At 40.1% G+C, this 15,123-nt stretch overlaps 1 protein-coding gene across 4 annotated transcripts in view; it reads right to left on the bottom strand.

The window, feature by feature from the left end:
* The window catches only part of SGO2 (shugoshin 2), a 40,635-nt gene extending 25,732 nt beyond the window's left edge, over positions 1–14,903 (bottom strand). Inside the window, exons 1-4 of one of the 4 annotated variants that reach the window (XM_082689470.1) lie at positions 14,774–14,903; positions 9,680–9,814; positions 7,691–7,866; positions 6,815–6,892 (exon numbers count right to left, since the gene is read on the bottom strand). In XM_082689470.1, the coding sequence (XP_082545596.1) occupies positions 6,815–6,892; positions 7,691–7,866; positions 9,680–9,812 (387 nt within the window). In that variant the 5' untranslated portion in view covers positions 9,813–9,814; positions 14,774–14,903. Of the gene's footprint in view, positions 1–6,814; positions 6,893–7,690; positions 7,867–9,679; positions 9,815–14,270 lie in introns of all 4 variants that reach the window. The other 3 variants (XM_082689471.1, XM_082689472.1, XM_082689473.1) reach the window with 3 other exon arrangements.
* Between the last annotated feature and the right edge of the window lie 220 nt (positions 14,904–15,123).

The following is a 15,123-nucleotide window of genomic DNA, read 5'->3' on the forward strand; positions in this document are numbered from 1 at the left end:
AGGCTATTAACAAGCCCAGCTCTCCTCCAGACCAGTGGTACTGTCTGAAAAGGTCAGGGAGAGGGAGGACAGTCCAGTGGTAATGAGAACACCCCCTGTGCCAACAATGTCCGTGGAGAACACACAAGGACTCCAGACTAACAAGGAGCCCCTCTTCCTCTCTTCTAAGGTGGTGACAGAAGAGATCTAGCACAAAGTCAGCATTTTCACCCTCTGCAATTGTAACAACCTCCCCCACTTCATAACTCCTGCAATCCTGCTGTCAGTGGAGGCCAGAAAGTCATGAGGCACTCCCCTCTGTCCCAGCCAGGGTGGTGTCAGCCTGAACTCCCAGCTCCATCCATCATCAATCAGGAGACACCCCTCCCAGAGTGATAATAGAAGTGGAGTAAAGAACCCAAACTTTGACCCCCTCCAACTTGGCAGTAGGGGGCACTTTACCACAGGCATGATGTCAGAGGGAGCCTGCTAAAATAGAAGGAAGGTTTAAATAAGAGCTAGAGATTCTTAATTCAATACCCAAATGTCCAAGATATAATATAAAATAACTTACCACACCAAGAATTGGGAAAAGGCCTAAATTTGAAAATACTAAATGTGAACATGAAAAAACAATCAAGACACCAACACCAAGATGACACTAACGCTGGAATTCCCTAACAGGGATTGAAAGCGGCCACCATAAAAATGCTGTAATAAGCAATCCCTAACATGCTTAAATGAAAAAACAGAAAACCGCAGCAAATAAACAGAATGTCTCAGCAAATAAAGAGAAGACATAAAAAGGAACCAAGTGGGAATTTAGAACTGAAAAATAAAATAACCAAAAGAAAATAAATTAAAAATTGCATCAACATGGATGGGACTAGAGATTATGCTGAGTGAAGTAAGTCAAACAGAGAAAGTCAATTATATGGTTTCTCTTACTTGTGGCACATAAGGAATAGAATGGAGGGAGAAGGAAGGGGAAAATGAAGGGGGTGGAAATCGGAGGGGAGACGAACCACGTGAGACCGTGGACTCGGAGAAATAAACTGAGGGTTTTGAGGGGAGAGAGGTGGGGGTATGGGTTGGCCGGGTGATGGGTATTAAGGAGGGCATGGATTGCATGGAGCACTGGGTATTATATGTAAAAAATGAATCTTGGAACACTACATCAAAAACTAATGACATATTGTATGGGGACTAACATAATAAAACAAAACAAAACAAAACAAACCTCAATGGACTCAAAAACAAAGGTCGAGGAAATATGTGGACTTGAAGATAAAGCAACAAAAAGCACTAATCTGAGCAAGAGAAGAGACTGAAAAATAACTAAGAGGTTCAAGGATTTATGGGACCATAACAAAGGATACAACATTCATGTCACTGAAGTCCCAGAAGGAAAGAAAGAGGGCAGTACTGAAGAAATTTTAGAGAAATAATGGCTGAAAATGCCCCAAACTTGGCAAAAGAAACCAATCTGCATATTCAAGCTGAGTAAAGCCCAAAAAGGATAAACTCCAAGAAATCTATGCCAGGATACATCAGGGTCAAATTTACCAAAACTAAAGACAAAAATCTTCCACATAGTGTCAAAAATGGTACCTTCCTACAGAGTTAGGAATTAAGAAAATAAAGTAGGGACCTACCTCAGTTAAGGAAGTAACAATAAAATAAACCACAGGAAAGAAGAAATGACTTATTACTAAAGAAAGAAGCAAAAATTAATTAAGTTTGAAACACCAAAATGGTAGAATTGAAAATTTAAAAAAAAAAAATCCAGAAAATGGTTCTTTTAAAAGAAAAAAATTGAAAAGCCACAATTACCTAATCTACTGGGACATAAAATCAAGGTAAAGCCCAAATACAAAAAAATTAGTCAACTGGAAAAATAAAACATAGACAAAATTTTAAAATGACTGAATACTTTGGCCAACTCTGCAAATCAATTTAAAACACGAATGAAATAGTAATTTTCTAAAGAAATATAAAATCAATAAAACTGACCACAAAAGAGAAATTTTCCCAAGAAAACCAATATCCATAGAAGAAATGAAGTGAACAAAGAACAACCTTTCCTACAAAGAAAGACTGAGGTTTCACAGGGGAATTCTAAAAAGCATTTAAGGAAAAATATTTCTGATATTGTATCAATTTTATAGATCACAGAGAGAAGGAAACATCCAAATTCTTTTCCTGAGTTCAGTATTTATAATATTTTTTATCAATGGCTAAAGACTGTGTAAGAAGAAAACCTTACTTATGAATAGCAATTTAAAGTAATTTAATTTAATTTAATTGCAATTCCTAAAAAAACACTGGCAAAAGGAATTTAGGAACACAGTAACAAATCATTTTTGAAATTTATTACATAATTGCAAAACTAGGAAAGCTATTAAAATAAGGCATCAGGGGCACCTGGGTGGCTCAGTGGGTTAAAGCCTCTGCCTTCGGCTCAGGTCATGATCTCAGGGTCCTGGATTGAGCTCCGAGTTGGGCTCTCTGCTGAGCAGGGAGCCTGCTTCCTCCTCTCTCTCTGCCTGCCTCTCTGCCTACTTGTCTGTCTGTCAAATACATAAATAAAATCTTTAAAAAATATATAAGGCATCATATTAATACATCTAAAAAGAAAGGTCATATGTTTATTACTATAGATGCTAAAAAACTAATTTAAATATATTTATTTTTTATTTAAAAAGCTAACCTAACCCTAACCCTAAGTATTACAAATATGTACATTAGCCTTGAAAAAAAAAGGATCATTCTTAATGGGGAAGCAGTATCCAACATTTTATTATAATTTATTGCTTTCTAGTATGTTCTAGACATTGGTGTGGTACAGACAAAAATCCTATACCCAAGAACCTTGTGTTCTGGAGAGATGAATGATAAAATTAATGAGTAAAATTATGTGTCATATAGTGTTAAGTGATAAGGAGAAAAATGAAGGCAAGAAAAGCAGAACATGAAATGTTGGGGCAGAGGTGGGGAAGGACTCAGATTTATTTAGGGTTGCTGGGGAAGTCTTGACTGAAGTCACTTTTGAGTCAAGATCTGAAGGAAGGGAGTAGGCCATGTGAAGGAAGAACAAGTCGAAAAGCCTTGAAGTGGCAGCTTGCTTATGTGTGAGGAGTGGGAGGAGGTCTGCGGATCGAAGGTGTTAGAGTGGAAGGAGTTGAGTAGTCACCGAGGTGAGAGAAAGAACACTTTGAGTTTCAATTTTCAGGCAACAATGGGCAATAGATGACAGAGGAAGCCACTGGGGAGTTTTAATGGGGTCTCTCTGGCTGCTATGCTGGGAAGAGAATATAGAGGCAAGTGCAGGAGCAAGAAGCCCAAGCTGGGATGCCACTCAAAAAACTTGGGTAAGAGAAAACAGTAGCTTGTATGAGTGATCAAAGTCAGGGTTATGAGAAGTGGTAACACTCTGGACTGATTTTTAGGGCAGCACGAGAAGGATTTGCTGAAGGATCCAGTATGGGGTATGAGGAAAAAATAGGAAAACAAAATTGCAATTACCTGAGATGAAGACCTCAAAAGGAACTGGTCTGGTGGCAAATGTAAAATTTAAGATGCCTCTTGGACATCCAAAGAGAAATGCCAAATAGACTAGATATTGTCTGGAGTTCAAAGGAGATGGCCAGGCTACAGGTACAAATCTGGGAGTCATGAGTATTTAACAACAATTAAATCCAGGAGAATGGATGAATCATTTAGGGAACAAGTGTAGCTAGAAGAGAGATTGAATCACTTAGGGAACAAGTGTAGCTAGAAGAGAGAAGTACAAGAACGGAGTTCCGGGGTACCCCAAATCTAGCAGTTGGGAAAATAAAGAGGGACCAGCAAACAGACTCAAAAAGAACAATCAGAGTGATAGGAAGAAACTTAGGAGAATGTAGTATTGTAAAAGTCACATGAAGGCCAACATAAGGACCGAGAAATATCTAGAGGTTTTGGTAATGTGGAGATCAGTTCTCAGAAGAGCACTTTCCGAAGAGTGGTGGTGAAAGCCTGGTTGGTATGGATTCAAGAGAAACTGGAGACAGTGAGGACAATTCGCTCAAAGAGTTTTGCTATAAAGGAGAAAAATGAGAGGAGCTAGGGGTGGGTGATCTGAGTAAAAGGTTTTTTTGTTTTTGTTTTTAAAGATGGGAGATAGGAGATAACATTTTTGCATCTGGATGGGAATAATCCAGAAGGGAGGGAAAAGTTAATAATGCAAGAGGAAAAGGCTTTCTACACTAATGTCAAGCCAAGAGCAAGAGACAACCCAAGTGTCCAACCCAGAGCCTAGTTATATTAGTCCATTCTAGATCTATCCTAAGCAGCACTTAAAAAAGAATGAGGTAGGATTTCTGGTAATCATATGGAGAGATCTACAAGATATGTCACATTAAAAAGAGCAAGGCATAGTACAAGTAGGGCTAGTATGTTACCTTTTGTGTAAGAAAGAATATATTTAATGTTTTTGTTTTAATATAAAGAAACAAAGCAGTTACCCGTATGAAGTATGGGGCGAAGAAAGGATAAAGAGGAAAGTAGCTGAAAGCAGAACAGAGGCACGTGTGAGCCTTCTGTCTATACTTGGCTATATTGTTCTGATATTGGAATGTCTACATTCTCCAACATCCCCTCCCCCAACCAAAAAGAAAAGGAACTGCAAAACTCGAAACATGATATGCAAAAGTTAGTCTGTTCAACAAGAAAGCAGACACCAAAGTTGTATGCTGTCCCTTCACCATCCAGCTTCTGCATCTACTCTCTTGTCCTTCTCCTAAATCCAGATGCTGATCTCAGTCCTCTTTGAGTTCTCCAAAGAGAACCACACAAAAAGCATCTGGGAACAATGCTGACCTTACTTACTAAAGACTTTTTCTTAAAGAACCAGTGGAAGGAAGGAGCTTCATATCAAGTAACTCAAAACAAATAGTTGAGCAATGTTTTTAGGGCTAACTGTTCTCCACAGTTCTTCCAGGTCTTGCTAATTAATTAGCTTCTTTCTCTTACTCCCCAAGTCAATTCCTGTACTAACTCTACACTCCCCACAGCTATGTCTGATTCTAGTCTTAGCAATTTATTCAGGGCAATTCAATTCAGCCCTGCAAGCTGATCAGCAACACAGAGCCCCTTCCCTGACTTTCCCCACTTAGGGAATGACATCTCTTCTCCTTAGAGAGTACTAAATGTATAAGGCACATCTCAGCTCACTGGTTGTACTAGGTATCAAATTTATAATAACGCTAGAAGCCACATGTCTTGTGAGCATTTTTCTACAGGAACAGTTATACAAATCCTTTCCTTATCCAAATGTGGATTAAGTTAGGTGATAAAGTACGCACTCTTTGGTGAGCTTTTATAAAACTGACAAAGGAGCTAAACACTGATCACATAGGTTGAGTTTCTATCTTTTTACTACAAGGACTATGTATTTAATAGCCCAAAAAATGACTTTTAACAGTTTTTAAAAGGAGAGATTTGCAGAAAATTTAGAAAACACAGGAAGATATAAACACAATAATAAAAAAGTAATGACAGCTACCATTTACTGCATTCTTCCTATTGCCAGGACACACGCTCACCACATTTAACAATTACAGTAATTCTTCATAGATATGCTACATCATCATCTACATCATGCAGAAGAGGACATTAAGGTTCCAAGAGTTAAAGGCCAAGGTCACAGGACCAGGAAGTTACAGAGCTGGGATCTAAACACAGGGAATTCCACTTAAAAGCTGCCCTCTAAAGCACTAACCTGCCTCTAGAATCTATTTAATTTACCTAAAATTGGGACTCCACTACCCTTTCTTCAGTTTATTATGTATATTCTGCCTTCTCATTCGTTATTAATTCTTAGCATTTATTTTCCCTATTTAGATAATTGAATTAATTTCACTGGTATTTGGCCCTTTCCTCTTCCTCATATTTCTGGTGATTTGATTTTCCTTGTGATAGATTATAAAAGCTATTTAATCATTAATATTAATACTTTATCTGCTATTTAATTTTCCCAGTCTGGCTATAGCCTTTAATTTTTATAATTTTTAGCCTTCCTTTTTTTTAAAGATTTTATTATTTATTTATTTGATAGAGATCACAAGTAGTTAGAGAAGCAGGCAGGGAAAGAGAGGAAGAAGCAGGCTCTCTGTGGAGTAGAGAGCCCAACATGGGGCTCGATCCCAGGACCCTGGGATCATGACCCGAGCCGAAGGCAAAGGCTTCAACCCACTGAGCCACTCAGGTGCCCCTCATTTTTAGCCTTCTAAAAAAAAAAATTTTTTTTGAGAAAATCCATCAATAGCTTCCTTTATGTCTTCAATCTTTCTATTTTTATTTCTAGGTACAGAAAGTCTTCTCCTATCTAACATGAATTTATTTACAATTTCTTCTTACTTTATATATCCCCTTTTTTATTTAAATCCATCGAAAATTTATTTTAGAGAATGGTATATAGTAGCATCTCTCTATAATTTTTTCCCCAAATCGTTTTTCAATTGTACCCACCCATTTTTTAGCAACACAAACTCTTTTCTAATTTGAAAGACTACCTTTCTATGAATGTCTTCTATGTTTTTTAGTGGTTTAGGTGCCATTATGTTTCACTGAACTGTCTAATCTTGTGTTTTAATCAAAACATAATTTTTACATAAAAATGTCAATAACCAATTATACCAAATGATAATGTGCCATTAGCCAGTCAAAATCAATATTATCATCCTTTCTTTGCACAAAGTTTAAAATATGAATCTCCAACCTTGATGCTACTGAATCTCGACTATCATTAGTAATGCTTAAAAAATTTCGCCACTTACACAAAGACTCGACTTACCTCAGACAGTGTGCTCATTTCAATTGCAGTTATCAAGTTATTGTTCATGAGTGCTTCTATTTCTATAAGTTTCTTATTCTGTATGCAGAAAATAAAGACCTCTTTTAATCAATTAAGATTCATACATTTATGGAGATACCATCAGCTGAGAAGACTTAAAAAATAACTGAGATCATATTGAGCTAAAATGGTGCTACATTCTATAGTTCAAACACACACACACACACACACACTCTCTCTCTCTCTCTCACCCCTTGATTGCTTTTGAGCTCTCAATTATAAATTTTCTTACAAACATTTCTCTATCTTCTTGGAATAATAATACACCCCATGGAAAATGAACAGTTTGTTAGACAACTTAACACTCAAGAATAGATCAATTTTTCCACTTTCAATTAATTTCTGCTCATTTCAGAGTTAGAACTCTAGTTGCAGCCTAGCTGACCATTGCCTCTTGCTGACCCGTCTGTGGACAGAGTTGGAAGTGAAAGCGATGACTACAATCTTCATGCTATTTGCTGTGTAGCCAGGGGAATGCTGAGGTTAAAAGAGAATACAGACGCTCTGGGAACTCCCCTTCTTTCAATGGAAGAATTATGTCCACCTTCTTAAAATATATTAATGCATCAAGCTTTGCTAATGATAAACAATCGAATGTTGATCAAGGTATGGCACTGGCTTGCAGGGCCCCAACTGTACATTCAGGATATAGACTTAAGACACCTATTTCATTAACAGTTTGTTCATTAATATGGCATACTCTTTCAATAATTTTTTATAATGATTGGAGATTTGAAAAACATTTTTAGAGCTTCTATAAAAATAAAGCTAATAATCAGTCTATAATTCAGAATTCAAATAAAATAGTTTCCATACCAAATTATTTAGTTTCAGGCGAAGAAACGTGTTCTCAAAATTCAGTTTCTCCACTTCTTTTTGCAATAGCGTCCTTTCAGTTGTAATTCTTCGAGAATTCTCTTTCTCTCTACTAAGAGCCTGAGCTAATGCCCTGTTGTTGTGCTTTAAAGAAAGTTTGAAAATAGAAGAATTGTCTGTAAAAAAATTTTTAAGAAGTTAATACTGACCTTACAGCTTCATAAGTTTTCATATCTTTAATGAAACTATTTTAGGCACAGTATATTGTAAGTTTTAACTAATGGTTGGAAAACAATAGAATAACAGTATAGATGTAGTTTTGAAAAAAAAAAAAAATTTATCCAGAGTTTGGATCTGCAGAAATAAAAGCTAGACAGAAGATGAAGAATGAAAGTGCTGTGAATACAGAGTCAAGGGACAAAAGATGTCAAGGACAGACACAGTATCCTAGATGTTTCCACCAGTCACAAAAACTCAGCCTTGACACCTGCTGCCCTACTTGCCTTCCTACTTGGACTAGGAGGTAGAATGGAGAAGCTGATTCTGAAGCTCTAACTGGAGATATCCCATAGGTACTAGGGTAGCCAATCTGTCAAAATTTTTAAGCCGGTTTCTGTGACTCAGAAAATTAACAAATTAAAATTATCGATTAATGCTCCTGAAGTCCATTTTTCAAAGTCTTGAGTGAAATGGAGCATACTTACTGTAAGGTTGGACAGATCATCTAAACCCTGTGGGATCTTCTATCTCTACCCTAAATATCCAACTCTTTATTTCTAGACATTTACTGTAATCTAAACTTGACCCCTTCTCTTTCTAAACACCATATAAATATAATTTATATCAGAAATGTTTCTGTGTTATTAGCAGAGAAATTTAATTGTGAATTCCTTGGTAAAGTCCACCTTAAATATAGTATGTTCCCTCAGTATATAGACAGCATACTTACATTTTCATAATTTTTATTTAAATGCCACTACTCAATAACATATCCCACTGAATAGAAATATAGTATCTATAAAATACGCTTATGAAAGTATATTTTTTAAACACTCAGGGAATGTCTGGGCATCTAAAAAACAGGGTCCAAAAAAGTACTTTATCTTTGGTGTAGAGAAAGCAGTTTCAGATAGCCACCTTTGACACAAATATAGATTAGAACTGGTTTTGGATTTCCAGAGCTAAAGGGTGATAATATTTTCCTGCTGCACTCCTCAAACACAGCATGTTCCTTCATAATAATAGGTGTCCAACAGTCCTGCCCAACAGAAGAGGAAATAGCCACTGAATGGGGGGGGGGGGGGGGGGCTAATATACCACAGGACCCTAGACAGCTGGGTAGGAGAAACATTAAGATTTAAAGATACTCAGAAGTTTTAGCTATTTCACAGGGCATGCACGATTACCCTTCACAGGGGCTATACCAGCAGGAAACCTCTTCTCCCCCTCCTGCTAAGATACATACGAAACACTGAGATAATTTTCAGAAGTGATGAGAATTTATCTTGGCAGTTTTTCCCACTTCTTCTTCTTTTTTTTTCTTTCTAAAATCTTAGTTCCACAACCCATGAAACCCTGTCTCCAAAGGCTCAGCACCCTCACGAGCTTCGGCTCATGAAAACCACCCACTACCACACTCTATCTGGGCCAGCCACGTCTAGATCATCCATCATCCATCCTCTTGCTACAGCACGCAAGCACAATGTGTCACTTTTTTTAGCTCTTTTCCAGAAATGTCACATTGGTATTTTCTTTGCTGTGTAGGAGGTAGCTACCTTAGGCTACCCCAGCCTTACTGCTGAAAATTCTGCTGTCACCACTGAGGGTAAATCATCATAACCACTCAGCTCACAGAAGTTGAAGGATACAGGAAGGAGTGAATGGACAAAATGTATCAGTTAACAAAAATAGTCATTTTAGTCACTTCTATACTTAATAAAATAAAGTACCAAATATTATATCAATTCTCCAAGGGCTAATGGCACTTACTTAATATTTTTGTTTTGATTTTTGAAGCAAGGGAAACATTCAGCTTCCCAGTCTTTGAAACTCTTTTGTCTTTCACATGTCTCTTAATTCCTGAAGTAAGAAGTGAGCCAGAGTCTATCACTGGGTGCTCCATCACTGAAATAGAAACAAAAAAGACAGAAATCAGCATACTAATTAATAAAAGAAAAAAGGATAACTGATAAATACATTCTAAAAGGTAACAATCATGACTTAGGTGATACAATTTGTTTGTATATAAGTATTTGCAAAACCCTTTGTACAGATCTGAAAGTAAGCATATAGTCACTGGATGGGCCTACTTAGCCAGAGCGAGCCATTTTGTTGTTTATGCAGTAAACTTAGATTGATCCTGCTCCCCCCCCCCCCCCCACCGAGGAACTTACTTAGAAACAAGTCTGGGAAACCAGAAAAATATGACTGACCAGCCCCTGATAACAAAGCCCATATACCAGGACATGTCAGGTCAGGGGGAGGTAACAGAGCCCAGAATACAAGGATGAGCCAAGCCAGGTGGAGACATCCAATCAGGCAAGCATCTCCCTAACCTCCCAAGAATGTGGGCCCTGCCTTTTGGGCGCCAATTCTGACCAGAGTGATAGACTAGTTCAAATAACTACTATAGGGTGAACTGTAATTCAATTGGCCACCTGTGTGTGGCCAGGCTCAAGCACATGGCCTTTACTCTATATAAGTTAGAATGTGAGGCTGGGAGGGGTCGCCTCTTTGCAAGAGACGGCCCTGGCCGGTCAGTTTGATTCTCGATGCTTGGCGCGAAATAAAGCTTTGCTTGACCTTCACTTTGTATCAGTCTCGCTCCTTTGACCATGGACCCAACAGTCACAAGTGGTTTAAAGTAGTATCCAAAAAAAGGCAAATGACTGTTTTTTCATCCAAATCTATATTATTATATCTATGCCTCAGGAGCTAGGTTAGGCACTGGGGACAGAAACCAGGATATGGTTGTATGGGAATGCACAGTCATGGAATGCAGAATCTGCTGTGAGGACAGATCCTATTTCGATACAATGTAATAAGTGTAACCTTAGAAAATGCTCAGAACAAATAAACCTAATCTTAGGAGGTCGGGGGGCTAGCTGTTTTGGAGGAGCAAGCAGGAAATCTTGAATGTGCCTATTCGTCCATTAGAGTAATGTTCTATTGGACTCAAAAGTCTATGGGACCACTGTGGGACCACTCTAAGATCTAACAGTGGAAAGAAGGCAATTATCCTATTATACTATGACAAGAAAAACTGATATAATACACATGCATAAAAGTAATTAACTGGGCAGAGGAGAAGGATCAGAAAAGGTTTTACTGAGAAGGTAGCTGAGCCATGTACTTAGATATGATCAACCTCTCAAAACTCCCACTCCCTCCCCAAACCTCCTTGCCTCTAGCTTCAGAGATCTAGAAGAAATGCTGTTACCTGTGCCTGCCTACCTCCTAATACTCAGCCTCTCCCCATTACCTGCCTTAAGTCCACAGGCCTAACCTCACTATCCTCTCTGTATCAATCACAGACTCTCCAGGCTCCCAGGTCACCTTCATCTCCCTGGTCACCTTCATCTCCCTCATCCCAATCCTCCTCCAGCTCTGCAGCAGGCTAAAAACGTCTCCCAAAGACATCAGGTCCCAATCCCTCTCTTTCTGAACCTTATGTGGAGAAGGGGTCTGTACAGACGTGATTAAGTTGAGGATCTTGTGATGGGGACACTGTCCTGGATTTTATCTAGTTAGGCCCCCCAATGCCCTTACTAGTGTCCATATACTAAGTAATACACTTGAATAACTAAACAGGGCATATCAAACTTAACCTGCCCAAACCTGTTTCACTCTGAACCTTCTGTTTCAGTTAATGGCAACTCCATCCTAGTTCCTCTGGCCAAAAATCTCTCATACCCCAATCAGCCTTCACAGTACATTAGAATCTGACCGCTTCTTACTACCTCCACTACTATCAGACTAGATGAAGGCGTGGACACGTCTCACCTGAATTCTTATAATAGCCTCTTGTCCTACTTCCACTGCTGCCCTCTTTACAGTGTACTTATTAGTCTATACAATCTAAAATTCTTCAATGGTTCCCATTTCTCTCAGAATAAGTTGAAATTCTTCAATGGTCAAGAAGTCCCCCCATTATCTGTTCTTTTCCATTTCTCCCATTTGAACTATTCCTTCTGTTCCCTAGTATATTCTTTCCAGGCCACACTGGCCACCAACCTCTAACTGCTTGGCAAACGGCAGCCATTCTTTAGCCTCAGGTCCTTTGTACTGGTCATTCTCTCTACTGAGAAAGCTCTTCCTCCAGATCATAGTATTTGACATCAGGTCATTCTCCCTGAAAAATACCTTTAGTGGGTTTCCAAAATATCCCATTCTCTTGGATTTTTCTGCCTCATGGCCACTTCTAAATCTCTTCTGCTGATTATTCTTGATCTCCCTAACCTCTTACCAATGGGGTGCACCACATCTCCATCCTTGGGTCTCATCCATTTCCTATGTACACATACTCCTGTGAGGGCATCATCTAGTGCTCTGGCTTTTAAGTCTAAAGGCCAATGATTTGCAAATTTATATCCCAAATCAACTCCAGACTTATTTACCCCGCCTACTCCTCATCTCTAACTTAGATGTCTAATATGTACCTCAAACTTAACATGTCCTAAACTCACCCACCCAAACCTGCTCCACTGTGTTCTCTCCAACTTGTTTAACAGCAATTCCATCCTTCTACTTGCTCAGCTTGGAAACATCTTTCTCTCACATTCTACACCCACTCTACCATCACTCGTGCTGGCCTGACTTTCAAACATGTCCTCAGAGGCCACCTACCACTGTCACTCTGATCCAAGTTGCCATTCTCTCTCATGTACATTATTGCTACAACTATCTAAATGGTGTCCTGTTTCCACATTCTCCGCATTCTTCCCCCCATCAATTCTCAACCTACAAACCAAAATGATCTCTTTAAAACTTCAGTAAATTCATGTCACTCTGTTAAAAATTCTCCAGTGGCTTTCCCTCTCAATGGAGTAAAGTCATAATCCCTGCAATGGCCTATAAGGCACTACACAATTTGACACCCCGTCACCGCACCCCAATTCCCTATTGAGTACCTCTCTGACCTCTTCATCACTCTTCCTATGCTCACTAAGGCAGCCACCCTAGCTGCCTTAGCATACTCCCACTGCAGAACCTTTATATTCCTTTCTTTCCCCCTTTGTATCAACTCTTCTCCAAATAATCACAGGGTTTACTCACTGTCTTTACTCAGATGTCACTTTCTTAGCCTTTCCAGAGGAAACTATTTAAAATTGCACACGTGGCCCCATTTCACTTCATATTATATATATATATATATATATATATATATATATATACACACACATATATGTATTTTTTGCCATTGATTTATTAGTGTCTAATCTAAGATCACATAATTTCCTTATTTAATTGTCTGTCTTCTCCTACTAAAATGTGTTTCACGAGGGTATGGATTTTTGTCAAGTTTGTTTGCTGCTGTACCCTTAGCCAGGAGTGCCTAGCACACAGCAGCTACTGGACAGACATTTGTTGAAGAAAACAACTCTGGATAAATGGAAGAAGTCTCAAATACTCAGAACTGACCAATATTGGAACGAGTCTCCTTTGCAAATGCTGAGCAGATGTTGGGAGATGTCAAGCAAATAATGGGAAGATGGTTTTAAAAGAATTTTCTGCAATGGGGAAGAAGTTTAACTAGGAACCTTACAACATGAAGGCTCAATGTTTCTTCCTAAAGTTTTGCCAAAAAGAGAAAAAAGTAAAATCAAAGATCACCAACTATTCCGTGGATAGAACATAGGAATGTACAGAAACTCAAGACAAATGGTTGCATCTCACACCCTTGAAGGGATACTAACATAGAAATCGTGTCCATCTCCCCAAAAAATCCAGTCAGAAGGATCAAATCTCATTTTGCTAATTAGGAAACCACTGCTGAACTGTCCTCCTCAGTAAGCTGGTTCTTGGTTCCTAACTTAATAAATGGCACTAGCAATCACTCACCCAAACGCTCAAGCCAGAAATCAGAGTCTTCCTGACAGGAAGCCCTGTCAGCTTCCACATCAGCAACCTCCCCAGGTAACACCTGAGGAACCTAAGCCAGCCACTGGAGTACCATGCAAGGCTGACTTACCATACAGAGTGAGAGATTTTAAACAGCGGTCAGGACTGCGTGGGGCATCCGAGTTTCAACCCTGGGCTAAGTTGTATGACATCGGTATGACATTCATTGCTAGGTCACCTTAACAACTCTCGGTCTCAACTTGCAGACTTACCAAGTTAGAGAAAGGAAGGGCATCTCGCTGTAGGGACTAACTGAACCAATGTACGTACAGTGCCTCGTACGGGACTTGGCACATAGCATTCACTGACAGGAGTTATTTATGATTTAGTCTGCGGCTCTTGTCTGGGACGGTCCCGGCTAACTCTAAATCAGAAATACTAAGTTCCGAGTCCGGTTCTCCTGAATCGGGTCCGTCATCTAGAAAAAAATCATCGTCCCTATTCCGTACCGAAATCCTACCTGCACATCAAGACCCAGTTCTAGTTCTAAGTTTTTCCCAGTCTTCCATCACCCCTTCGCCTTCAGAGAGATCCGGAGGAGGAGGCTCCTCCCAGAACTCGGGTAAGCAGTCTCTCAACGCTCGTCCCGCGGGTACGTATGAAGGGCTCACAGAGGGGTAGAAAATGTTCTTAAAAAGCAGGGAGGGGTGCAGTCACACAGAAATCCCTACTTTCAAGGAGCTGACCTAACCGGCCGCTCGCCCCCCTCACGCAGCCGGGCGCAAAATCGAAGGGACGACAGGCAGCCGGTTAAATCCAAACCACGGCCTCCCCCCAGCGAGCCCCTCCGAGCGGGCGCAAAGGCCGCAGCCCGAGATACCCGAGCGTCGGGTGGGCGGGACGACGGGCCGCGCGGGGCTCGCTGGACAGAAGGCTCCGGAGAGCAGTGCCGGGAGCTTCGCCCGGGAAAGGCACGGATCTCCTCAGAGTGCGGGGCGGCAACGCCAAAGGCCCCTCACTTACCGTTCTCTCGGCGGGGGAGGCGACCACCACCCAGCTCCTGGAGCTCCGCGGCGCCGGGGGGTAGGGCTTGGGTTTAAACTCCGCAGCCGTTGGCGGTTGACACATCAGCCAATCAGATCCCGAGGAGGCCGCGCAAAGGAGGGCGGTTACTAGGAAGTGGGAGGTGAAAGGGGCGGGACCTCGAGGTGAGGGACAGAGGGGTGTGGCCAGGAGAGCTTGGGGGAAATTCGAAGAAAGGGAATTTGGTGGCTTGGGCCTTGAGCAGGTGGGGTTGTACTGCCTTCCGATGCCTTGACCCAAAAGGAAACATTCCTTTAACAAAAATACCGTTTTTGAATTTCTAAAATTCT

The sequence above is a fragment of the Mustela nivalis genome (assembly GCF_964662115.1).
Source record: "Mustela nivalis genome assembly, chromosome: 11".
Lineage (NCBI taxonomy): Eukaryota > Metazoa > Chordata > Mammalia > Carnivora > Mustelidae > Mustela > Mustela nivalis.